The sequence below is a fragment of the Schistocerca gregaria genome, chromosome 1, assembly GCF_023897955.1.
Source record: "Schistocerca gregaria isolate iqSchGreg1 chromosome 1, iqSchGreg1.2, whole genome shotgun sequence".
NCBI lineage: Eukaryota > Metazoa > Arthropoda > Insecta > Orthoptera > Acrididae > Schistocerca > Schistocerca gregaria.
Genome location: NC_064920.1, coordinates 201,156,633 through 201,169,994, shown reverse-complemented (window position 1 = coordinate 201,169,994; position 13,362 = coordinate 201,156,633). Strand labels below are relative to the sequence as shown.

The following is a 13,362-nucleotide window of genomic DNA, read 5'->3' as shown; positions in this document are numbered from 1 at the left end:
TAAAGTTGAACTTCTATACTTGGTAATTGTGAGAGTTAAAAAATAATATGACAATCACATAACGCTTCCAGACTTTTTCTTTATTATAGCAAAGTTCCGCTTGATAAGTCTTTACCCTTTGTTATATTAGTGTTTAAAATGTTTATTCATTTACATTTCATTTCCCTTTATTATAAATGAATAAACTTTAATGTTTCAAATAATTTTGAGATTTATAATTACTGAAGTTCTTTGACCTGATATCTGCAGAGAATGTGGGAACTGCTTCTCGAGCCGGGAGGGCCTCGCACTCCACTACCGGCTGCACGCAGGAGACCGTAATGTGGTGGCAGATCTCTGCGGCTTGGCATCAGCTCTGCAGCAGCAGCCAGCTCATTTCTTATGTCCACAACCTCTCCCCCCTCCACCACCTCCACATCCTCCTGTCAGCAAAGCTTCACCTGTTCCTCACACACATACACCACCAGCTGTGGCTGGTCATGGCTATCCAAAGCCTAAACCACACGTTTGCCCTGACTGTGGTAAGTGCTTCACTCAAAAGCATGGCCTAGCACAACATAATCGTCGCCATAGTGGTGGATCCTGTGACATTAAGCGGCATATATGTGAGAAATGTGGCAAAGCATTCTATCAAAAAAATCATCTAGCTCTACACTCCCGTCAGCATATGGATCCACAGCAACAGCAACAACAGCAGCAGCAAAGGCAACAACAACAGCAGCAGCAGCAACATCAGCAGCAGCAGCAACAACAACAACAACATCAGCAGCAACAGCATCAACAACAGCAACAGCAGCATCAACACCAGCAGCAGCAACACCAGCAGCAGCAACATCAGCAGCAGCAAACCCAATCCCAGCCTTCCACATCAGCAGCAGCAGCGGCAGCTGCTGCAGCGGCCGCTGCAGCAGCAGCTGCTGCAGTTGCAAACAAATCATATGAAGTTCTTGTGCCTGCACAGCCTGATGCCCAAGGACCTCCTCGGGAGGTAAAACCTTTTGAGAGCCTCATGCCAGCTCCTGGAGAATAACACTGCTGGAAGTAAGGCTGATTTTTTTTAGATTTTGTAGATGTAGGGTTTCATACCTACTACAGTTAGTGTTGAGCAGTTCGTACATGTTAGTCACTTGCCGGTCCACTGCCATTTTGTCTGTAATAGACAGCTTATTAGCTGTTTTTATCGCTCTTCTTTTATAAGGCAGCAATTTCGTGAATCGTGCATGTAAAATATAATCTTTGCTTGATAGCAGGCAGCCATTTTACAGAGTTTGTGTCCCAGTTGTTTAATTCATGTCTGTGATGTGTGTGATTGTTTTGTGGAGAGTAAATTAATTTTATTGATGAAATGTGAATATTGGAAATATTTTTAGATCAATTGGGTCAGAAACTTAAAGTTTTTGGTAGTATACATCATGTGACATTCCCATTCACAAGTGCTAGAAGACAGATCATACATTCATTGATGGTCGACATCAGTTAAAAGAAGTATATTAGTATTACACTCAGTTTGATAAACTTTTTTCTAGTGCAGCTGCCAAATTAATTTTAAAAGTTTTCTTTTTCTGAATTGTTTGTCAAAACATTTGTTTGAATTGCAAAAAGCATTGTGATTGTATTACATTGCAATTTTTTCCATCAGAAAACCTTCTGCTGATTGTAACACTTGATTGTCATGAAAGCAAAAGAACTGAATGATATCTTTAGCTGATAGTTGGCCTGCAATAACAATTGCCAACATTATATTTCATACAAACAAATTTTCTCAGTGTCACAGTTCTAAACTGATCAGCAGTTTTCTAGTACTTAAAATTGTCAGTTTTAAATAAAAATTAACTTATTGCAAATTATTGTTGGAACATCTCTTAGCTAATTATATAATGTGTATTTACTAACAGGTTTATTATGTGTATAATACTTTTGCTGGTATTTTCTGTGACATCACTTGCAGTGGACATCCAGCATCTGAAACCAACCAGATTTAGGTTTACTTGAATTCCATAAATTACTTCAAGCAAATTTTACATTGGTTCTTTTGAGAACTTCCTATTTGCCTTCAGTAGAGCTAGAGCGTCATTTCCAACAACACTAACAGTGATGGATAGTAAACTGTTAACTGTCCTTTCCACTTTAAGCTATTGTTGAATTATCAGTGTCATGTTCCTTCCCAAGTATGTCAGTCTGTTACAGAAGAGCAGCATATTCCAGTAACTGTTTGGCAGTATTCAAAATAGAATGTTGTAGGTAACCAAATTTGAGAATGACAAGAGAAGTGAAGCAAACTACTTGTGGTATGGTGAAGATTGTATTGTAACTGATACTAAAGCTTCTAGAATGAATCTTCCACTATGTAGTGTAATTTGAACTTCTTTTTCTGAGTGACTTTCCCCCTCCTTTTCTTCCCTCCCATCAGTCATCTGACTGATTTGACATGACCTACCATGAATTCCTTTCTTGTGCCAAGCTCTTCGTCTCAGAGTAGTGCTTACACCCAACACTGTCAATTATTTGTTGGATGTATTTCAGTCTCAGTCTTAACTTATAGTTTTTACAGCTCACTGTAGTACCGCCACACACCGTCAGGTGGTTTGAAGAGTATGGATGTAGATGTAGATACCATGAAAGTTATTTCCTGATCTCTGAACCTTTTAATAAATGTCCTGTCATCCTGTCTTTTCTTTTGTCAATGTTTTCCAAGTATTTCTATCATCACTGATTCTATGAAGAACCTCCTTGTTTCTTGTCAGTCCACCTAGTGTTCATTATATGTCTGTAGTACAACATCTCAAATGTTTCATCCTTTTTTCCTCAACTTTTCTCACAGTTCATGATTCATTTCCATACAATGCTGTACTCTAGACATGCATTGTCAAAAATGTCTTTCTCTAATTAAGACCAGTGTTTCATACTGGTTGACTTGTTTTGGCCAGGAATGCTCTCTTTTCCTAGCCTGTTTTTTATGTCCTCTTTGCTTTGTCCATTATGGGTCATTTTGCTTCCAAGGTAGCAGAATTCTTTCACTTCATCTGTCCCTTCTGCTGATGTCATTGGTGAATCTTATCTTTGATATTTTTTCACCCTGAGTTTTATCCCAACTCTTAAACTTAACATTTATTTTTGTCATTGCTTCATTGATGTACAGATTGAACAGTAGGGGAGAGAAGGCTGCATTCTTGTCTTACACCTTTCTAAATCCAAGCACTTAGTTCTTGGTCTTCCGTTCTTCTTGTCCTATCATGGTTCTTAATACACATTGTATATTTCCCTTCTTTCCCTGTAGCCTACACCTATTTTCCTGGAAGTTTTGAACATCTTGCACCATTATACATTGTCAAACCCTTCTTTTAGGTCAACAGATCCTATGAAAGTATCCTGATTTTTCTTAAGTCTTGCTTCCATTATCAGAGGCAATGTCCAAAGTGCTTCTCTGGTGCCTTTATCTTTCCTAAAGCCAAACAGATCATATGTTATTAGTGTTAGCAACTTTGATGCATGAACTGTTGACCAGATTGTAGGATAGTTTTCATATCTATACACCCTTGCTGTCTTTAAAATTATGTGGGTGGCATTTTTCCAAAAGTTGGATGGCACATCTCTAGCCTCACATATTCTACACACCAACTTGAATATTTATTTGGTTGCCACTTCCCCCAATGATTTCAAAGTTCTGGATGAATTTAACAGCAGAATTCTCGTTGTACAACTAATGTTGATTCCTTTACTTTTAATTTCACTTGAGGTTGCTTTGGCTTTTCTGTATGCTGTATACATTGCTATATTCCTGTCATTTCTTGAACGTTCTTGTTCTTCTTTGTTTCATCAATCTGCTGAAGTATTTCTTTTGTTACCCTAGTTTTTCTTTGCAGTTACCTTCTTTGCGCATATATTTGTCTGTCAAACTTCTGTCATTGCCCTTTTTTTAGAGCTGTCCATTCCTCTTCAACTGAAATGCCATCTTAAGCTTCAGTCTTCTCATTGATTGTGATCTGAGTCTATACCTACTCCTGTGCATGCTTCACAATCCAATATCTGATTTCAGAATCTTGGTCGGACTATGACGTTATCCGGATGGAATCTTTCTGTGCCTCCAGGCATTTTCCTCTTGTGAGTTTTGAACAGAGTATTTGCTATTACCAGTTGAAGATAATTGCAGAGCTCTATTAATCATTCTCCTTTCTTATTCCTGCTACCAAGCCAGTATTCTGCCGTAATCTTGCCTTCTACTCCTTCCCCTACTACTGCATTCCAGACACTCATGATTATTAGATTTCATCTAATGGTTATGAGATTCCATCTCCCTTTATGTACTGAACTACATTTTCAGTATCCTCTTATACTTTCTCTTTGTCATCTGCTTGAGGCGTCAATGAGTATACCTGAACAGTCATTCTTGGCATTGATTTGCAGTCAGTTCTGATCAGAATAATCCTATCACTTAATTGTTTGAAGTAACTCACTCGCTGTTCTACCTTCCTATTCATAATGAATCCTACTCCAACTGTACCATTTTCTGCTGCTGTAGAAATTACCCTATCTTCGTCTGACCAGAAATCCTCATCTTCTTTTCATTTCACTTCACAAATACCCACTATATTTAGATTGAGCCTTTGCATTTTGCTTTTCAGATTTTCTAGGTTCCCTGTCACATTCAAGCTTCTGACATTCACAAAATTTTGCCCTCTCATTCATTATTCAGTCTTTTTCTCATGACTGCCCTTAGCAGTCCCCTTGTGGATATCAGAATGATGAATTTACATGGAGTCTTTTGTCAATGGAGAGAGCATTATGACACTTTTTCAATTACAGGCATGTGTCCTTATGGATATGCATTGTGTGTTTTTAATGCAGTGACTTTCTGTACCATCTGCATCCTCATGATGTTGATCATTACTGATGCTTCCATGTTTTATGGGCAGTTTCTCAGGTGAGGGCAGGAGGGTTCCCTGAGTGTTTTACTACTCCTCTGTCCTCTTTGAAAAGACTGTTGGCAGAACAATGGTAACTACTTTTGCCAAAAGTCTTTGGTCGCCATTGCTGACATTTTACAAGAGAAGTGAAGTTGCTACTCACCATATAGCTGAGATGCTGAGTCGCGACAGGCACAATAAAAAGATTCACACAATCATAGCTTTCGGCCATTAAGGCCTTTGTCAGCAGCAAGCGCAACTTGCACACATGTCTGCAGTCTCAGAGAGCTGAAACTACACTGCAGCATCTCCGCTATATGGTGAGTAGCAACTTTCCTTCTCTCGTATTGTTACATTCCATCCTGGATTTTCCATTGTTTGATTGCTGATATTTTTGTATTCCAAGTTTAAGCAGTGGCTGGGATTGAACTCAAGTCCCAGGATGTTTCGGTTACGAGCCAGGGATGCTATCCCTACACTGTTGTGTCTAACCAACCAACTATTCACACATAACTCTGAGCCCACTCTCACAATTTCAGTTATTCTACTATCTTTCTCTTACTTTCTGCATTCCACAGAAATTCTTCTACATACTCTGCTGGAATAGTTAAAGCTGTAATAAATTACTGCTAATTCAAAAGTTTCTATATTAGAAAAAATTATGATCCAAGATCTAATATTTTGGTTTGTTTTCTGTTTATAATTTGCATTATTACTACAGATAATCACTTACATGAAGACCATGATTGAAATGCAGTTATGGCAGTAAAGGAGTCATTTACCGAAGATTGATTCGAACACCATAGATACACTAGGCATGTTCCTGGTACAGTTCCTGTGCACTGTCTTACACAGAAATTAGTGTATGAGAAAGATGCAACTGAGTGTGAAATAAAAAGTACAGTGATCTGATAATATGTCTTAATACTGTCACCATACTTCTAGCTAAAGTGTTAGGTGCTTTTAGCAAGGATATATTTAATGCTGCTTTTACACTCCATAAGCTTCTATTCAGCAGTGACAAAAGACACTCACTGTATGTGTCATTTAGTTCCATTAACACATAGAGGGAGGTGAAATGTTCGGATATAAATCTCCACACAGACTTTACTCCTGATCTTCATTGCATCACTCCTTCTGTGGCAACACTCACAAAGAAAAATGAATGGATGACCCATGTGAGATGTAGTCAGCTTCATGTCTTATTATCCTTCCATTGCTCTGTAGAATATTGTTCAAACACTGTTCTTGAAATTTTGTTAATCATTTAAAATAGAGAGTACCTCTTTTATATCATTGTATTGATGGAACTGATGACCCAAATCCAAACATATCTATTCTAAAACTCTAAGGAACTGGCTTAAGTTTGATTTGTATCTTCAAAAAACGCCACAGTTTCTCTGTTGTAGATTGGTTTATCTGTTATATTCTTTCCAATCAACTGTTTACGTTCGTTCACTTCCATGTACTGTCATATACTTTCAGAATTTTTGATTAAGTTAATCTTACTCCAGGGATGAGTCACTGATGCAGTAATCAAGCTAAATTACTGTGTTATTTCCTGGTAACATACATTATCTGACTTTCCTTTCTCTGTTATGCTTGAATTGGTACACCCTTTGTTACACCCAGTACAATCATGAAACAGCTTTCATACCTGAACAGTCAGGCACTGGTATTTGTTGACATCAGAATTTCTTATGTTTTGCGTTTGTTAAGTCCATACCAGCAGTTTGTTGTTTGTGAGTAATCTTTCTGAACGAACACCACACACAGCCTTAAATTCTGAAGTAAATGAAAGTCTTGTAGTGAGTAAAATATTCAGATGTGTCATACTAAGCCCTGCAGTACATACTGCCAAGTGTTGTTAGCTATTGTTACTGCCATGTAGAGGGTGTCCAAAATGTAACTAGCCTAATGGGAAAATATCTGAATTGCAACCATTGTTGAAAGTAGCTTCTATTATATAATTCACATAAGTGAATATGATATTGCATGTTCTTAAGCACATGCTGTATTGTTTGTTGAGAAACTGCAGCAACACATTCAAGTTGTTTCTAAAATTTGAGAATGGTGTTAAAATGAGTCTTGTAAGAAGCATTCCTTAAGGTATTCCCAAAAGAAAAAGTTATTGGAGATAAACCAATCCTTTTGATATCACTTGTCCATGAAAATACTGATCCTTTGTTGTCAGCTGTCTGAGCAGTAGCTTGTCCTGTTGTTATCACTTATGACATACCTGGTCTTCAGCTGCAGTGTTTGCAAATTATTGTGCTCTATATATGTAGTGCAGATTGTTCACTGCGCAATGAGAGAACATGATGGTGGTGGTGATGATGATGGTGGTGATGATGATTCACCTAGTTTACACTACATATCAAACTCCCACGTGTAGAGATGACCAACTCTGTGTAGCAGGAGGGGCACTGGGGCTTGATAGCTGGCATTATTGTTGTCGGCTTCTAAGTGCAAAGTGCTAAAGGCTGCTGTCATGAGTAGCTTGAAGCAACAGTCACCTACAGCTGTACATATGTAAACAAAAGTTTGTTATGTAATTGGTTGTGGCATACATGCAAAGTCTACTTTAAGTGTCAAGGCTGTTCTCTTCACTGTATGGACTGTAGTGTTAATGTAGATATTCAGTAGCCCAAATGAATGATTTTTTTTTTCTTTCAAACAATGGGAACTCCAGGTAGCAATATCAACAATGTAGGAAAGATGGATTCTTACTTACCATAAAGAAGACATGTCAAATTGCAGACAGGCATGATTAATAGACACATTTAGCTGGCTGAGATGCTGGAATTGGCTGTCGTGTGTGCATCAGGTGTGCTTTCTCGTGTGTGTGCGTGTGAAAGTTGTGTGTGTCTCCCTCTCTTTACCAATGGAGGCTGTGGCCAACAGCTGTATGTGAGTGTCTTTTAATCATGCCTGTCTGCAACTTGAAATTTTATGCTTTCATATATCTTTTAAAGGGGAATTGTGCCTAGTCAGACCAAAACACACCGTTGAGTTCTTTCCCACGTGGCATTACAGATGACATGAACCATGACTCGAAAACTACATATTTTCCAATATCTTCATGTAACCACTCATGTACAGCATGATTTTTGTACAAGTGTCAATACAGTTTTAAATTACTAAACAAATGTATCTTTAAACACTTGCACAGTGCATTGTGGAGAGAGCAAACTGGCTAGATAGGCATCACACAAACTTCTCAGCATTCATAGAATATGCAGATGGTATGTTGATCAAATTTTGTTGTGTTAGCACTAACAGTTTACTTATTTTGGCAGCATCTGCTACTTTTTCTATCTACTAGAACTTCTCATATAGCTGTTTAATGGTAGCCTTGTTAGTGACTCCTCATCAAACTATTTTGTGAAGGCATTCTGTATTTTTGCACATCTAATGTACTGGGTACTAATGAATACTTCCTTCTGTAACAAATGAACCATTTCATCCTCAGTTAAGCGAGAGCCAGATTTGCAACAAAAAGGAAAAAAAATTCTTTTTGAAAACCCTGTACAACAATTTTTCAGGCAAGTAATACACAGATGAAACCCATTCATTTCATATCAAAATATAAGCATTTGTGTAAATGACTCACAGTTAATGGCTTATGAAAATTTCTACTTGTCTTTACAATACTATACCGGCATGTAATTATATAACTCCGGAACTGTTGCATGTGATGTGCAGATATTACTATTAATAAGCTGGAATGTTCTCATGTTTCCAATTATTTGAAAGGTATCACAGGAATATAAACCTTATCTGTAATATTATTCTTTTGTTGTAGATGCACAGCATTTTAGCTGTTCTGATTTGAATACTTTAGGAATGTATTCATGATTACTTTTATATGAAATTTTTGAGTAAATGTATGCTGCAGCTACCCCAAATGAGTTGGTTAGGTTTTGCAAAGATGAGATCAGTAAATTATTGTTAAACATTTTCTTTTGGGTTCATGTAGCTATTACATGTAAATGCACTGACTTTACAGTGTGATTAATAAAGAAAAATTGAAAAAGTTGTATTTTCCAGGCTGTCATGGAAGTGACATAAAATAATCTATAAGATATCTCAAGCATTCAAGCCTCACTTTCAGCTTGAATCTGAAAGCCAAAGGTGAAGCTTGAATGCTTTTCTCAGATGTCTTAACTCTTGATATAGGAATTGCTGTAAAGCTTTAACTTTCTTATTTTTTTTTTTTTGTTATCAGTGACAGCTACTGTTCCCTGTTTTTCTGATACACCTTTTTCATTTTTCTGTTTGGCACTTACATTTTATTTGACTTTTTGTACTCTATTCATCACTTTAAGATTGTGTCCATTAAAGATGCCAGAGAACCAGTAGATTAAAAAATGCAGATATTGTCTTTTTTAATTTTTTTTATGAATGTGGATGTTTTCCATATTAGAAGCAAATCGGAAGGTTAGAAACTTAACTTTGTTGTATGTATGTATGTATGTATGTATGTGAAGTTACGAATTATGTGAGTAAATTGTGTAAATGCATTGGCACGACTGAGTGGTATGTGTTAGTAAAATTACAAAATAATGCGACAGGATTGAATTATCTCATTGTTTATGCAGTACTCTTGGTTGACCTTTACTGTTTACTATGGATCCATATAGCCACAAAATGAGCTGTATTTTTGCACATAATATGTTGTCATTTATTAGATAACTGTGTTGAGCTACAGCAGGAAACCTGCCTAATGTGGAACTTCTAGGACTGAAGTATGGGTTTTGGAATGAACAGAGAGATATTGAAGGGAGGATCCAAGTGCTAGTCAGTTTAGAATTTCATGCTGACAGTAATAGTCATGGCTTTCTTCAGCATTCACCTGTTTATCACATAGCTCTTAAAATTAGAAGCATTATCTCATGAATGGCCACTAATAATGTTAGAAGAGAGAGTGTTCGATCAGTGGACTTTCCTAAATCAAAGTAACATGAATGAGATGGCAGAAAGTTTATTGAGGCAATAATCATAGCCTATTGGCATAACTTAATAATCAAAATTGAATGTATTTTTCATGTTTTCCCTCTTGTTTAATTGAATCTCTCTCCATTTATTAAATGCAACTTCATCAGTATTGTAGTCAAATTATATTTTTTAGTTTTGTGGAAAATCACAAAATTCAGTTGTATAATATTTTGTGTTGTGTTATGATTGGAAAACTTATTAATGTGCTTCAAATTCAGTTAAGTGACAAGTTTTTAGACACCAATTAATAATATTCATGATAATGTTTGTTTTGTTATACAAACACCATGAAGAGAGCAAAATTGTTCAATTATTATGTAAATAGTATAAGTACATAGTATTAAATCAAGACATAAATCATGAGAAATGTTCACACATATTACAGCATCTATTTTCTCAAGTATCTGTTTTCATTATATGAATGATTTAGGAGTAAAGACACCACTCACCAAATAGCAGGATGTAGAGTCATCAACAGGCACACACAAAAGAGAAAGAAAACTTGTTAGCATTTGGAATCAAAACTACACACACATATGCTGTGATTGCCGGTTAGCAATGTTTGTGTGTGTTTTATGTATGTACTTGTACTGCAGCTTGTCACAAAGGATTGATTTTGATGCTAGCAAGTTTTCTTTCTCTTTTGTGTGTGCATGTTGATGACTCAAAAGCTTCTGCTGTTCTGTGAGCTGTCTTCTTTACTCCTGAATTATTTACATTCTACCAGAACATTCATACATATTTTCATAATTTCTTTTATTTTTCTAAGGTACTTTTGTTTTCCTTTCATGTTTGTGCGTAATGTAGTTTAGGGGGTTGATGGGGAGGAGAGTAAGTTTATATCTACTTTGAAAAGGAAGTTAAGCTTACTATACGCAATATTTTGACCACATTATTCATTAACTGAATTTCTGATATTGTGAGTTGAGTGCACTGCTATTTTCCACTTCATATTTTACATACTAATTCTTCACCATATGTCAAATCTAAAAGGACTTCAGAATGTATATGAGAGTTAAACAAAAAATTAATTTGATGCCTTTTCATGAAGACACCCCTGAACATAAGAAATGGTTTTGAATCTGCTGTTCTTTGAATTGAGAAACTTGGTGAAGGAATGCTTGATCTATCTGAAACCATGCAGCTCTCATTTCATGTTTTAATTTCTGTGTGATTTTGTTCATCAGTTTTCTTTGAAAACTGAAATAGCATTGTAACCTCATCACTTTCCATGTGTCCCAGTAATCGTCTTTGCTGTGTTGATAATTTGTTAGCAGAGGAACAAATAGTCAGATTGACAAATGCAATATTGTTTCATCTACAATTTCTGAGTTCTTTAGTCTCTTTCAGCCATATCTTCAGAAGTTTTTTGATTTGTAGGCTTTGAATGATTCATTTTCTATATCATATATATGATTGCTTTGTGACAGAGGAATTCTTTGTGACTGTTTCAAAATATGAGCTTTCCATTGGCAAGGCCGAAATTTAACATTCATTAAATTTATTCTATTATTTACCTGAATCTAGTAGTGATAATAACAAGGCACCCTATTGCTTCTTCATCTTCAGCCTGGCAGCAACTCCGTGAGCAGTCATTTTATGAGATATATGGGCATTAAGGATAATGCTGTAAATATTTCAGCAACTGCAATTGAATTACATCACAGTATTACTGAGTAATAATGCATTATAATGGGACATTTTTATTACCGTTTCACCATGAATGTATTAATGACAAATATTTCTGATGACATAAACCAGAGGAACACAGAAGTGTTGGCACAGATGAGGATGACAGTGATGAAAGCGCAAGTTTCACTGTACATTTTGTTTGCTTATCTGACATGTTAGTGAATTTAATGAGGTGTTTTATTAAATTGTTGTAGTGAAGGAATCCATTAGCATTTAATACATGAAAAATATGTTGTAGGAAGAGGAAAGGAAAAGAGAGAAAGAAGAAGTGAAGCTCTTTTTTTTTTTTGTGTGTGTGTGTGTGTGTGTGTGTGTGTGTGTGTGTGTGTGTGTGTGTGTGTGTGTGTGTGTGTGAAAGGGGGGGGGGGGATGCTGAAATACAAAAGTGAACAGTTTCCATTCTAAATCATTACATTTTGTATAATAATTGTACGTGTTGACATGTCTGTTAAACTTTGGAAAATGGTGCACAGATAAGAGTAAAACCATTTGTTTCAGAAAATGGTTAAGTCTGGGTACTCTGCTGACTATTTGAATATATCTCATTGTATCTCATTCCAGAAAGGTAAAGGGAACTGTTTTTCAGTCATTAGTTCCTTTAAAAATGATCTTAATAAATAATAGTACAAAGTATTCTGTGGGTGTCTGAGTTGAAAATGTAACAAATTTGTGTGCCCTCTGAAAGTTTACAGCAAAGTTGTATATCAGTTATGTTTAATTAACTAAATAGAAAATCTGAAAAGAATGATAAATCTCAATAATGTATGAAGTAATTGTACTACATTTTCTTGTAGTTTTCATTTCCACGAGAACTAGTGCAGAAGTAGGGAAATGACGGTGAATTGCCCACCCAGTAAATTGTGATGAAATTGTAGTATTACAGTTACCTATTGTCTGAATACTGCTACAGTATACACTTTAATGTATAGAATACTTAGTATTTAGTGTTATATTTGACTTTGGAGTGCTACATGTACAATAAGTTTTATTACTGTAGCTGCTTTTAGTGATAATGTAAATATAAGAGATGCGGTATGTTAGAAGAAATGGTGCACACACAAATGCAGCTTATGACAATAGTGGTATTACAGCATGACAGTTCTGTTTTTATGTAGGTTTTGTACACATACATATCAGATTGGCGTCATGAGACGATAAGTTCCTTCTATTCGTGTTATCTTGCAGATTTTTCTTTTTCCTTTGTGCATTTTGTTTCTCTGTGTATTTCACACAGTTCTTGATTTGTATTAATACAACAAGTATTGTGTATGTTTTTAGAGATTTTGTAGTGATGCAGTATTTTTTAGTACCTATTTCATTCCTGAAAGCAACTTTTAAGCAATACACGAACATTCAGTCTTAGAGCGAAGATAATGTTTAACTTTTTAATATAACTGTAGATACAAAAATGCAACAAATGTTTTATTTAAAAAATAGTTTTTACAATATATAAAGAACACTTACATTATGCTTTCTGCTAACATATGTGTCAGATCATTCTGAAAGTATTTGCATAAAAGTAAGGAATGTCTGTATTAACATCACTGTGAGAATACACAAAAAATATTAAATTTGTGTAGTTTCCACAAAATTTAATCTCTCCAACTGACTGTCTTTTCCTTATTGTATATTTAAATTGAGATTAATATTTTCTTACAGAAGCACTGTGAACATCTTATTACAGATTTTATAACACATCTTATAAAAAAAAGATATGTTATCCCGTGTCTTTAATACCAAATAGCAGTTATACTTGACCTAGAAAGAA

The 13,362-nt window shown here is 35.7% G+C and overlaps 1 protein-coding gene across 2 annotated transcripts in view; it reads left to right on the top strand.

Moving 5' to 3' along the window:
• Positions 1-13,185, top strand: part of LOC126336754 (zinc finger protein 260-like) — a 35,404-nt gene extending 22,219 nt beyond the window's left edge. For both annotated transcript variants that reach the window (XM_050000770.1, XM_050000760.1), the window contains one exon: positions 250-13,185. In XM_050000770.1, the coding sequence (XP_049856727.1) occupies positions 250-1,030 (781 nt within the window). In that variant the 3' untranslated portion in view covers positions 1,031-13,185. The remainder of the gene's footprint in view (positions 1-249) is intronic.
• The last annotated feature ends 177 nt before the right edge of the window (positions 13,186-13,362 follow it).